The sequence below is a fragment of the Micrasema longulum genome, unplaced genomic scaffold, assembly GCF_059751315.1.
Source record: "Micrasema longulum isolate JH-2025_06_02 unplaced genomic scaffold, ASM5975131v1 h1tg000219l, whole genome shotgun sequence".
In the NCBI taxonomy this organism is placed as follows: Eukaryota; Metazoa; Arthropoda; class Insecta; order Trichoptera; family Brachycentridae; genus Micrasema; species Micrasema longulum.
The window spans coordinates 406,694-421,793 of NW_028277424.1; the positions used below are offsets into that span (position 1 = coordinate 406,694).

Below are 15,100 nucleotides of genomic sequence, written 5' to 3' on the forward strand. Positions count from 1 at the left end.
CAAAACTATGAACTTGCTGCTTTCTGCATAAGTACGTTCGAATATACCTTGATTTTTCCCGCAGTCCCAAGTATTATTTGGGTTTCCCTGCGATTGCCTTTAGTACTTTCATCTCTGACGTTCTGAGCAGTTATTTGGTTTTTCTATTTAGTTTTTCTACTTGGTTTTTCGTATTTTTTATTTTCTCTCTATCTATCCTCGCCTCTGTTGTATACACCATGATTTGGTCTGACACACGTTTTGTATATTCGAATTATGCTTCCAATAATCATGTGTTCATTGTACTATACGACATTTCTTAGGCATCCAAATGTTTACTAACTGAGATGGATATGTTCTCATCATCACTATGGCAGCATCATCTGCATGGTATGTGATGTTAATGAACTTATCTCCTTTAGTAGATTCGCTGATTCTGCTTGTGTAAGAAAAAGTTTTAGGCGTATATATTGGTGTTGTATATTTAGTTATAAAGGTGGTAAATTTGCTTTGTTTCTTTATTGTTCTCAATATGTGTTATTTTCTAAATGCTAATATTATTTATGTCCCGAATTGAGTTGTTGTAACTCCTGGAAATGTAATTCAACGTAATAAACTTGTAAAATACTTTGTGTTATATGATTTACAAATAAGAAAACAAAAAAAAAAATATATTAAAATGTTTTGTTTCTATTTCAGAATATTTGAAAATTAAGTCATTATTTAAATCAACAAAAATATTAATATTAGATATTTTTTAAACAGAGATGAAGCAGCTGAGAATATGGAAGTCTAGGCATTTACAGAGCTTATTATCTGTCTTTAACTAGATTATCTAATCTCTTTACACACGGTTTAAAATTATTTCTTTGTCATTAGCATTATCATTCCCTTTCTGCACCCATTGGTGCGTAAGGCATTGCATCGGGAAACAAAATGCAACGTATTTAATTATCTGTTACATGAAGAAAATGTGATCAGTCTTACGCTTCAGGTGCCAGTCCAGAAGTAATGAAATATTGCAGTATCAACAACATTTAAAATCAATATTTCACACTCACTCTACTAGGAATTGAACACAGAATCTTAAAAATGATAGGCGAACGCGTCAATCACAATATTACGAGACGGACTTATATCCACGTGATTTTTTACAGGATTTTTACCTGAGAGTAGCCATTGATTCGAAAACACTCATCTAGGGTTCTGGTTCTATTTCACACACCGATCAACACCGATAACAAATATTGACGCATTAGGGGAAGGTGAGGCTAGTTGTTACGAGGGCAAGTTGTTACATTCTAAATAACTCCCCCATCTCTAGGTTCTGTGACGTACGTGTCGCACAGCATGTCTAGGTATCGTGTCCGCAATGCTCGACGGAACGATGCTCTTGCCGGTCGAGCGTTATTCAAATAAAATCGATTATGGTAAATTTCGTATCTGAAAGTAACTTTCGTTGATTGATTGTGAAGATTAATTGTTCACCAACTATAAGAGGTAAGTTCATTCAAAGAAAATTGGTAAAAATCTACATGTCTCTGCTTACATTCATATAATATATCGAAATAATAACACTTTCCTTGTTAATGCAATAACAATTTGTTTTTATTTTGGGTTAGAGGGGCTAGTTGTTACAACAATAGAGAGACAAGTTGTTACTGTAACAACTAGCTCCACAACGTTTCCCTTTTACTTCAAATGGCATATTTATATAAAATTATTAAACCATTTATTATTATCGTTTAAGATTTTATACAACAATGATACGAACATATAAAAAAAACTGTAGAGGTAAAATTTCCGAGGAGACCCACAAAAGAGCATCTAAAGAAGAAAAAATATTTATTCGAAGAGCTGCCAAAGTATACAAAGTAAATTTTAAGACATTTAAAATTTTTTTTTTAAAATTATTTATTAATAACAAATTAATATACATTATTATATCTTAATACAATTTTTTACATTAATCAAATACATAAATTTACATTAAAGTTTCCCATTACGTAAGAGAAATAAACAATTCTTGTCTACATAATGGGGAGTGACGTCTTACAATAGATTATTTTATTTTAATCATCAATATTTTTAGAATAACAAAAATAAATTATAAAAAATATATTAACGATATTTTCAATCAATGTTACACAAAGAAAAATTAAAGATGTAAATTTTTACTTCTTTCTTAAATATATTGTATTCCTGACTGTACTTTTTATTATCTTTGTTTATTTCATTAAAGAAAAATATTCCTCGTTACAACATTACATCGTTACATAAAACGTCAAGAGAATAGTCCAACCACATCTAACATAGTGGGTTACAACAAACCTCGGTAGATATTTTCTGTCGATCAGGAAAAGGAGCTTACAGCATACATAAGCTTATGCTATTATATCATAACATGTTATGACATATATATTCTGCATATTATTGTTAAAATATACATCCATGTTTGATTTTTGTTTTAGTTCGTAACAACTTGCCCCTGTGTGAGGCACATTTTTACAGTTTTAATATATTTTCTAAAATGCTATTATTATTTTTTTGGACTTTGTATGAACACATGTAAATTGTTTTATTATACTTCAATATATGTACATTAAGATATAATCAATATGACGTGTCTCAAAATAAACAATTGTCAGATATTCAATTTTTTATTTTTTTGTAACAACTAGCCCCCTTTTCTCCACTTGCATGCAGTTGTAATGACATTTGCATTATACGTTGAACTAAAAAGTATGGAATCAAAGCAAGCATTGTCGTCAAAGGCCGCAAAATATATATTTTAGTATTTAATAAAGTACGCGGCGGACTAATTCACAAACGGTTTCTAGACGGAATGCATTCTGATGGTGCATGCCCGTAGATAATGCTTTATTGCCTAGAACGACGAGGTGGAATGCAACGCCATTTTATGGTCTGCACTTTTAGATCTGAAATAGCATTTAAACCTCAGATCAAAACGGTAGGTCGCTCGTCGATTTAATGTTAAGCTTGGATGACGGAATATGAGTTTAATATTGCAATTGTATTTATCCGAGTAAATACTTTTGAAATAAAGCAAATGAATATAAGTATGTTATGGCTTAAATAAAAACACAAAAATGCAGATTTCAATAAGTGGGTTATGAATGAATTCAATATTTATTTCAGTTCGTTAAAATAATAAAAGTATGAAAATGGATTATATTTTTGAATACCTTTGATTTATGAAAACGCTTTTGAACCGGGAGCAGTAAACATATGTAAACGAAAAAAAAACGAATTACAAACAGTAAATTTTGGAGTAACACAAGGATTTATTTTGGGTATATTTGATTTATTTATGACTTATCACTGTACAATTTTAAAGGAAAAATAATTATTTTTGCCGACGACATAGGACTATTTTTCAAAAATAAAACTGTCGCATTTACTAATAAAGATGTAAACAATGACTTAACTATGTTGACTAAATGGACAAATACAAACTTACTTAAATTTACTGAAAAAAAGTAATATTATAAATTTTGTATCTAGAAAAAATTACATAAAAAAGATGTTGACATAAACAAAAAACGACTAATTCAAAATGTTAAATATTTAGAACTTACAATAGACAGACTATTGACATAGACAGCTCACACCAATAATTTAATTAACAAAATAGTAACATTATCGAGTATTTTTTCAAAAATCAAAAATTTTGTTCCGAAAACGGTAAAAAATCTTATGTATGAAGCCCATGTCAAATCTAAAATATATTATATGTAACAACTTTGGGGTACAGGAAACCAAAATGACATGAACAGACTACAACGACAGCAAAATAAAACATTGAAGCTGGTATGACCTCAATTTGTAACACTTTATCCCAATCTTTCTGTGCTACTAGTGGAGTTCCTCAGGGTTCCCATCTGGGCCCAATACTGTTCATCATCTTTGTTAATGATATAACGGATGTATTTGATGCTGTAAAGATATTTCTATTTGCCGATGACATGAATATTTTTAAAGTTATTAATTCCGCAAATGATTGTGTGACTCTGCAACGTAATTTAGATAAAATGTTTCAGTGGTGCTCTACCAATAAACTTTAAATAACAATTAAATATAAAAAAATGCCACATAATGAGATTTTTTAGAATAAAAAACCCAATTTCATTTGATTATTTGATGGATAATATGCAATTAGGCTCAACTTCTGAGGTATTGGGTATCGTTTTTGATAAAAAATTATCCTTTATTAGGCACATAAATAATATTACTAGTAAATCTCTAAAAATGTTAGGCTTTATGTTACGTGTGACTAAGGAATTCCAAAACATAGGCACTTTGAAGTTGATGAATACTTCATTAGTGAGAAGCCAGTTAGAGTATAACTCTACAATATGGACTCCTTACCACCAAAATTATCTTGAAAGAGTCAAAAAAAAAATTCTTACGGTATATAAATTTTAAACTTAGAATCAGTTATGAATTTTTAAATTACTATTTTTTAATAATAACATTAAATTTGTTAAAACTTAACGATAGAAGAAAAATTAAAGACCTTTTAAATTTATTCAAAATTCTAAATTCAATATAGGATTGCCTTGAACTGTTATCTCTCATCAACTTCAGGGTGCCTGGAAGAATGGCTAGACAGGTGCCACCGTTTTGTAGCATCAATTCACGGACAGTGTATACTTGTAATGCGGTATTAAATAGACTTCACGAACTCGGCAATAGTTATTCTCACGTATCTGATATATTTAGTGTAGGGTATTGTTCCTATGGAACAAACCTTTTGAACTTTTTTAAAGATGGTAAATGGTAATTATATTTATTTATTCACGCATTTCATATACAATTTTTTGTTCACTTTGCCTAGCTGTGTGAAACAGTACTTATGATTTTCTTATTGTTTTACTATAGAATGTTTTATTATTAAACTTTCTACTGAAAATGCTGTATATTTTTTAGGTTATTTTTAAAAATATAAATCTTGTATAATTTTTGGCTTAATATATATATTTTTTTCATAAATCTTGTTTTTAATATTCGTGTTTTTGAAAAAAAAAACGTAATATTAAGCCAAATATGTTCATATTATAAATATTTGTAAAAGGCAGATTTGCCGTTTATGTTAATAAAATAAAATAAAATAAATAAAAATACAAAAGTAATTAAATGATTTTGCCCAGTTAAAATCATATAGAAATAACCACAGATATATTATTATCTATTCAGTGGAAATAACCATATTTCAATAAAAAAAGTAGTAAAAATAAGTAATGCGTAGATATTTAAAATCAAAAAGCTCTCTACAAAAGCTTTTACCGCTTATATCAATATGTAAGTAGGATAAGGGTTGAATACATTGCGAAAAATTATAAAATGGCAAGCGGATTTGTTACAAAACATCTCTTCAGTCATCAACGTTACTAGATATATTCAAATCAATTCAAATATTCGCAATTCGCGTTGAACTAGATCATAGTACTAGGAAATTTAGATCAATGATATTTAAAAGCCTGTAAAACGAAAATTTGTAGAAAATTAAAAAGTTACTTTCATTAATTATTTATTTTATTATAGGTAATATTTTTCGTTCAAAATATTGTCCAGTTTACAAGGGTTTTATCCCAGTTCTATTTAAAGATATCGCGTGTGTTAAAATGGTCTACTTTGCTCATGTTCGCAGTTTGCTCGAGTATGCCTCTTCTGTTTGGTCTCCACAATATGTCACACATAAAGAAAAGTTCGAGAAAGTTCAATGGACATTTCTTAGACATCTTAACTGGAGATGCAGGTATACCGATCTCAATTATATGTCTTCCTGCAAAAAACACCACTTGCTTACTTAAGAACATCGCCGTCTACTGTTGGACATGGGGGTGCTTCATGACATACTAAGTGGACGCCTTGATAGCCCGGCTCTTTTTTCGGAGTTATCATTAAATGTACCCGGCTACCGCACCCGTCACACGTCGAGCTTTCTATTTCATCGGCCAGCAGTTTGTACGAACTATGCCCAGAACTCTCCACTTATACGTTTTGTTAGTGGATATAATTTGAACTTTCCCCTTATTGATCCATTTGATTGTTAAAAAAATAACATTAAAAATGCGCGTCTTAAAACATACTTTTTTGTCTTATACTTAGTTTCAATAATAAAGTCTTATTTTATCTTATTTTATTTTATTTTATTATATTTTATCTCTAATTCTTAATATTTTAAATATATTTATATTTTCGACACTTGACACTTGTGCAATATTTAAACCCGTGTCCACCCTCATTCCAATATAATACCCACCCTCTCACTCACTTACACTCACACAAACACACTAGTATGTATTGTACGTGTATTTAATGTATTTCTGTGGATATCTGTCATTGGTTTTATTCTCTGTATATTTTATTTGTTGTATTTTTGTTACCCTAATTTAATACCCTAATAATAAGTTGATATCCCTAATAAATAAAATAAAAAAAACATTCCTTATTTAAGTTATCGGTATTGACATATTGAAAAAACATATGTAAATTAGATTTTTGAGGAAGGGAATAAGAATGTCTGGGTTTACGGCACCCCGTATAACAAATATTTGGCCCATGTTTGAACATTTATATTTTTTCAATTCTTTCGACTTCCTTCCAAATGTTTAATATCAACATTGCTAGGGATCGAACTCACGTTATCGGTTAAACACCAAACTACTAGAATAAAATTATTTTTTACACCATTACATGAATCACGAGGCCGATAATTTTAACCACAATATTATAATAATTATTTCTTATATTTTTTTCCTTTCACTAACTCATATGGCTTCCTTTGTCTAGATTATAAACAAGCAAAAGTCGCTTAACCAAATGTAAGACACTTTGCCTTTTTATTAAAGCACACAAAAAATATGTTTGTGTGCCCTGTTTGAAGATTCAAAATAAAAAAAAATAAAACCTTCCAGATATTTTTAAACGCACCAAAATGAAAAAAGTCACCGAATTAATTTATTTCAAAGACGTAAATAATTTAAGTTGTATACCTCCAAAAAACAAAAATCTGATATTTTCTCGGTCTCAAAACTTTCAAATTATGATTTCTCAAAATAACGTATTTTGGGTAAGAGACTTTAGCCCAAATAGCGACGATATAATATAAGTTTTTTTTTGTCTTCCACCAGTCTGACGATGTTGTTTACGATGAAACCCCGTCACGGGTAAAAATTATAAATAAAAGTTGAATAAACCAAAATAAAACCGAATACATTATATTAAGTTGCAGCAGAGAAAGAAAAAAATTCTGAGAAGGGATATGGGAGTCAAGGCATTAACAGGGCTTATGACCTGCCATTAGCTGGTTTAAGTGGCCACCTTACACACTATGTATTCCACATTCCAGCCAACTTTACACTAGCCTAGAAAGTCTAATCTCACGCACATGATAAAGGTTTCAGCTCTTTTACTTCACAAAAGTCAACAGATGGAAGAGTTGAGGAAATGTGGATGTTCAAACATAGGCAGAATGATGAATGTTACACAGTATATAAAATTACTCCCATATTCCCTTCTCGAAAATGTTTTCCCTCTCTGTTGTAACAAACTTAATTATGAATAACTCCCTAGAGAGTAAATCCAGCTAGTCTGCAAGCAATTGGACATACTTGAAACATTGTTACATTGAATTAACTTCATTCATATATGTAATTTCGGTTTTTAATAAATTGAAAAAAAATTAATAAGCTATACATTCGTTTTTCATAATTTCTAAATACATGTTTCAAATTCGTTATGGTATGCTCAAACAAGTTTTAAATATAATCAACGCCGAAAACAAAAAAGAAGCTTTGTGTCTTTTTATTTTTGTCACTGAAAGAAAACTCAGGTTGCAATAATAAATCTAATATCGTGCCAGTTTTATGGAAATTTCCCTAAATTTCCCTAATCTAATGCGAAAATAATAACCGCGGCCAGTTTCGTCAAATTTATTTCTTAATTTTGGGGAAAATTGACGTAAAACTTCTTTTTTGTTTCAGGAATATATTGCTTTTTAAGTGATGCTTATTTCGGGTCAGAAGTTCTTCGTTCTCGGGCTTAAAACGCGGCGTAAATTTGCATAGAACCTTTGTTGAAGCTTTAACAGAACAAGTTTAACTTGTAGGGACCACACATCCCCACATAAAGAAAATGTAAATGATTTAGACCTCAGAATGGGAAAACAAAGTATTGGGTGACATGAAGGCGGTTAAAAATGACTATCGGTTAGATTGAGATAGGGTCGCATTTTTTTCCACAAAAAAATATTGTGTGTTTTTATGAAAAAGTCTTGATTATATATATATAAAACTTTAAACGACAGAAAATAACATATTTAAAACAGTAAAAATTGGTTGGTAAATTTCTATCTCTGGTTGGATCATTACTGTGTGTAAAATAGAACCAAAATCCTGGGGTGGTATTCCAAATGCTCTCGCGTGCGTATTATTTCGTGTATTTACGTACAAAATACACGAGAAAAACTGTTTAATCGTGCCACGAGAGCGGCTCAGAATAGCACCCATGGACGAGTGCTTCAACTCGATGACTGCTTTAAGGTAAAAATCCTGAATATGGGAATAGAGTTTAAATATCATACTAGAGGTTATTTTTTTTACAATATACATAAGAGATAAAACAGAGTATCAAAAAAAATAAAGAATTATTACATAGCAATGAAATACATATTAATAGTAAAAATAGTAAACTAAAAAATCCCGCAAAGGAATGGCCTGTTTGTGGGTATACAAGAAAATTTTAATGAATTTTTGCTCCTTTAATAAATAGACAAGTATAATATTTTTGTGTATCACAAGGAGGAGAAAATAAAATATTCTGTAAAAGATTAAATGGTATTTTTTATAGTAATTAGAAAAGGATAATATTCTTTATTATTAAAGGGCAACAAATTAAATCATAGAAAAAAATAGTTAATACCTTTAATTTGAATCCAGGGTAGTGCGAGTTTTTTTAAAAGATGGAAAATTTTGAATGTTTGTTATCAATGAAATGTTATCAGTAAAAAAATAATTACAAGTTTTGGGCCTATTCCATATGCATGTCTCTGTGCGAGCCTCGTTTTACAATGTGGCATTTCTAACACACGATTCCTTCTTTGACTTGATCTATTTGAATTACTTGTAAAAACATTTTGAACATCTATATTCCTTTAATTCTTCCATCTGTTGATATTTTTGAAGTAAAAGAGTTTAAACCTTTATTGATGCGAATGAGATTCATGTGACTGAATTATATCACCTACTTCTAGAAAACTCCTGAGAATATTTGATGAAGATATTGAAATTATTTACAAAAATTTAGACAAACTCAAAACAGTATGATAAAATCAACTGCTCCAAAATGAAATTAAAAAATTCAATATATTGATTGAAAAGGTGGGTCAACACTGCAATATTTCATGTTCCTTGACTAGCGCCTGAAGCGTTAGGCTAATAACATTACCCTTATAAATATCGATATATCTTCCATTTAAATGTTTTATGCAGTGCCGTATGCATCATCAGGTTTGGACAAGACGATCATAATTTATTTTGATGTACTCATAAATAATTCAATAATATTACAAATATTTGCTTTGCGTAAAATTTCAAAATATATTAATTATGCCGACAAGATTCAAAACACGACTGTATCTCCTTCACGGCTCAAAATAAATTAACATGAAATATTTTACTTCTAACAAAAACCAAATATGAATCTTTGATGGCCGTCAGCTAACATTATTGATTGACTTAAATTGGCTAACAGTGATGAAAGAGATCAATTTTATTTAACCAAGATGAAAAAACTATCTATAACTAACTATTTAAATAAAATAAATAAAAAACTATCGAAGAATGTAGAAACCTTGGAATTAACAAATTGTATGACCTATCATTGACTTATTTAATTGATTGATTTACACGGTCCCGCATCATAACGATTTTCAAGATTTGTTAGTATCTAGTTAAAGCAGGCGTCCTTCCAAATCATTTGATACTTCGTGCAAATCATCACCATAATAATTGACCTATCCGCACGTAAAAAAATTGAAGGCTATTCATCATTCAAAAGACAATTTTCTGCTCTGCAAGAAATTGCATTTGTTTTTGTTACATGTATTATTTTATTTGATTATAAGTCAATCAAGCACTTTCAACGCCTCCTTTTGATCATGTTCAACCAAAGGGAATAAAACTGCCGAGCTGCTCCTGATATTTGCGCAGTGTATGGTGAAGATGCTATGAATCATTGACTAATATGTTGTAATTTTTTAAGGTTGTTTCTTCTTGTTTAGTTAAATCCGAACTTAAGTTAACATCTGAAGTGGTTGGCGTGTTCGCTTATCACTCTTGAGGTCCTAAGTTAGATTTCTGGGAGAGTGGATGAAAAATGTGGATTTTAAAGATTTTTTCAAACCTAAATAATTCATTGACTTGGGCTGGCCACTGAAGCGTGATTAATCTTAAGCTTCAGGTGTCAGTCCAAGTATTTACCTTCACGTAACTGATGATTGAATAACGATGCATTTCGTTTACCAATTGGAATTACCAATAGAAAGGGGAATAATGATGATAATAATACTTAATAATATTTGATATTTTGACAAAACACATACAGAGCGTATGTTTAGTAAATAAGAGCATATATCGATATTATTCCTGGCCGATTACCTTTCTTTTATATCCTTCCCATGACCCATCTTATGGTATCTACCTTACATCAAGAAAGAAAAAATTCAAAATAAGAAGATTTGTGTTTGGAACAAAACACACAACATTTTTGACATAACATTACATTACATTGTATAAAAGTTCCTGAATCGTCGCGCGTCGTTCTATAGTTAACATAAATAGTTTAAAATATCATGGTGCATTTTATCATCCAGTGCCTGAAATTGAAGAACATTCACATCATATCAAAGGTAGGTGTCCATTCCATGTTCCTATCCTTTATTCAAATACTCCCAACATCTTACTAAAACTGAATGAAATTCGTTTTTCCATTACAGTCCGCCTTTTTGTTAACATCGTACATACAAACCACCGTGATCATAGAACAACGACGGATTAATTCCAAGTTTAAAAAAAAGTGTTTGGTCTAAGTATTAAAGGATATACTTTTGTACTTATAGAATTGTGACATAAAGTGTCAATTTTTTGTACACCGCTCTTACGTAAAGTTGAAAAAAATCACGTGCGTCGTTGTTCTACGATCGTAACGAAATATTATTCAATAATTGTTATTATTACGCTCTTAAATTGGAATATTTTTTTAATAACGCTGATATAACTTTTTACTCAAGATTATGTTAATTCAAGCAGTTTACAAACAAAATCAATTTATCGGGCACTATTTCACATTTAGGGGTGGTTTTATAACTTGAACCTACCAAGCGTATGGTAATAAAATACATTTTATGCTAAAAAGCACGTTAAAAAAGTTATTTATTACAACAAGACAACATCTGTTGTTGTTTTCTTCAAAAGATGCTAAGAGTGCTAGAATTATTATTTGGTTTTTAAATATTTCAATTAAAGAATTTATAAACTCAACAATTCAAAAACAAATTGACGCAATGTGTTCGAAATGTTTTATGGACTATTATACCGAATATTTATGTTTATTTGATTTTTATTTTGTTTTGATTTTATTTTAATGTTAATGATGTTGGTTTAAAAGGGATATATAGGCAGAGTCAATATAATTTCAGAAGTTCGAACATTTTTGTTAATGTTCCGTTAGCGGTTTTAAAGCAGGGTATTTTAGATTTTTTGTAATTCTAGTCGTACTATTGTGTATTCTACAAGCTGCTCTTATTTGATTATGGTCTAACTGTATTCTGCTAAGTTTGTTTTTGATACAAACATTCAGTACATTTTCAAATTTGAATACGACACGGTACAAATCATAAGTGCATAAGTTTACACAAATACTGGCAGATTGCGAGCAACACGCACACGGCACAACTTGGAAAAACTTAATATAATAACCCCATCATTTAAAATTAAACCTACTTCTTTCCATGAATTCATAACGTGATCTTTCCGCATTATTTTCAGATAATTTTCGGTATATTTCAAAGAGTATTTTTTCGAATGACATAATTTTATAACAGTGAAATAGTTCAATGTATTGTACGTAAACAAATAGTATTAAAAAAAAATCATTGAAAAACTTTAAAAAATAATTATCTTGAACACGCTTAAATTATTTTTAATAAAATATTTACATTATTTTTGAGGTATTTTATAAAGAAAATCCGATATCCTAATGCACCTATAATGTTAAAAATTAATTCATATTTATTGCAGGTAAATTAATGACATAAAAACTTCCCAGATATTTCCGCGGATTTCACAGTAGGAATACATTATTACTAAATCGTGGGTAAGTTTAAACCATGAAATACATTATAAATAAAATAAATATTAAAATGCGTTAACATTGATCACTTGGACCAGCCAATGAATATAAATAGGGTAATTAAATAAAAAAACTGACCCATATAAATTTTCGATTGCCTTGAAATGTGGTTATTTTTTCTTCTTAAGTCATTATTATTTGTGACACATTTTTATTTTTCGTTTTACTAATAGACATCACGATACATTACATAAGCAATATTTATTTAATACAGTCTACAACCAACCTTAGCCTGGTCAGACTGTTGTTATTTGGTAATATGTATGATAAATTTGGAATGCTGAAGGAAGGTTTAAGTTGGGTTAAATGATGAAGGTTCTCAAGGAAGGGATGACCGTAATTATTTTGCTCAAGTTGTTTTACCACACCTTTGATCTTTCACCATTGAGAAAACCACTTCAGAAACTTCCCCAGAAAATATTTTACATGGACAATTTATTATTTGATCTCAACTTTATAGCGTCGTTTGCGGAATTAAGTAAGAACATCGAATAACGTGATAATCACCCACTCAAGAGCAAAATATAATATGTTTTTCTGTGGAACTATCATAAACGGGATTTTTCAAGAACGGTATGTCACTGTGTGTATAAGAGATTTTAAATTAGATTAAAAGGGATTTAAACTAGATTCTAGTTCTATGGTAATTATTATCGCGGAATAACGAATTGGTAGACTGAAATTCAAACTCCGCTTTCCATATTACATTTACTAATTGAAATTTTTTAATTTTGAGCAACACAACAATTAGAAAAAAGCAAAAAAAATGGGTAAATCAAAAGATCTTAAAATTTTTTATTTTATTTTATTTCTAGCTCAATAAATATAAATAATAGCTCAAAAATAGATTAATTAAAAATATAAGATAACCAAAATATGTATTTTTTAAATGTACTAATTCTTAAAAAAATGAATATAGATATTATGTTTATGTACAAAAAATATGAAAATCTACATAAATATATATATTACAAACAAAATTAAGTCCGTACATATACAAAAGAGATATTAAAAATGAAAGGGCTTGTAGAATAATGACAGAAATAAGTAAGAAAATGACATAAAAAAGTAATGAAAGAAAAAAGAAACAGAAAAACGAAAAATAGGAAAGAAAAAAAAACAGGAAGAAAAAGTACAAGAGAGAAAGATGAAAATAAAGATTTAAGAGAAGAATGAAGACAGAATGACGAAAAAAATTAAAATGCATGAAGAAGTGGAAAGAAAAATAAAAGTCAAAAAAGTCGATGGGAATGAGGGAGAGAGAAAGGGTGAAAGGGTGAGAGGCAGGTAAGAAGGAAGATGTTAAAAGATAGAAAAGAAGATGAAAAATACAATAATCACATAAATTACTTACCCACTACATTGAGCTTGAAAGCTTGACTAATCTTAGGCTCAGTGGAGACCTGGCACTCATAAGTTCCAGAATCTCTCGGTTGGGCTGACGCTACCCTAAGGGCCCATTCATCAGACCCGTCTGCGTGCAGAGCAGAGAATCGGCCATCAGAACTGTATGCAGCTCCGCCAACAGTAAGGATGTGTAAATCTCGCTTTCTTATCCACGACACCTGGAAAAAAATAAACATCAATTTATCTATTGTCTTGTACCGAATTTTTTTATCTCTTTGTCTAGCAATGTTTGATCCTTATTAATATTTTCTTGATTCATTTATATTCACCTTGCAATTATTGATTTCTTTATTTTTTAGGACTCACCCGGAAGTGGAGAAGGAGGTTCATACATATTGAACATTATTTCGACTTATTTCAACAATAAGTTATTTGAACAAACAAAACACTGATTATTGATGTCAAATTGCTGACAGGCAGGGAAATAAAAAGTGACCTTGAATTCTTACTCGCAAGAGAACAACAGAGACGGCTACTATAGAACCTGTGATGCCCTTGCTACCAACAGTTAGTCACTTAGTTCTGTCAGAAATTCTTACAGTAACTCTCGCGCTTCATTACCGATTCTGTATATTATTCAACATGTAATAAGTTCACACCGAAGTAAAACGTCGTTTTCGGTTAACTCTAACTGGGGTAGGAGCTCTCACCATTAAAAACCAAATTCCCATTATTCAGAAATAATAATTAATGCCATTTAAATATTAAGTTTAAAATGATCTGCCTCATCAAGTAAGCCGGTAATGAGGAAGGAGTATCATAAATTTCATCGACCATTTTCAACGTGAAAGTTGTTTTTACAGCACTCAAGACACTATGACGTGTTCTGAATTTTGTTTTGGTAGACTAGCAAATACATTTATTTGCTCAAGTTGCCAATTTGTTTTTAGATATTGTATGGTAGGTTTTCATTTGAAAAATGATTTATTATCTTCATTTCTTCGAGATGTTCTAAGTTTAGTGTTGGCTTTGGCAGTAAGATTGGTGTAGAAACTGATTTAATTCATTTAAGTAAGGTAGACACCTGTGTCGGAAATAAAATATGAATCGCTGATGAGTAATTGTATTGCAGTTAATATTGACCAGGGCACTAGTAAATGACCTCTAATTAATTTTTAAATTATTGAATAATTGCCCTGAACTAATAAGTTTCAGAAATTTTTGTAACCTATATAGACCAATTGAACGTAGTAATGTAGAAAGCAGCCAGCCATAGAAAAGTGAAACTGAGATAATAGTACCTTTGTGAAAAGAGTGAATTATCAAATATTCAGAACAG

General features: G+C 30.0%; 1 protein-coding gene across 1 annotated transcript in view; it reads right to left on the reverse strand.

Annotated features, from left to right (window-relative positions):
* LOC148283592 (kin of IRRE-like protein 3) overlaps positions 1-13,979 on the reverse strand; it is a gene marked incomplete at its 5' end in the record, with an annotated part of 81,511 nt that extends 67,532 nt beyond the window's left edge. Inside the window, one exon of the mRNA XM_088243602.1 lies at positions 13,769-13,979. Coding sequence (XP_088099728.1) covers positions 13,769-13,979 — 211 coding nt within the window. The remainder of the gene's footprint in view (positions 1-13,768) is intronic.
* Positions 13,980-15,100: the final 1,121 nt, after the last annotated feature.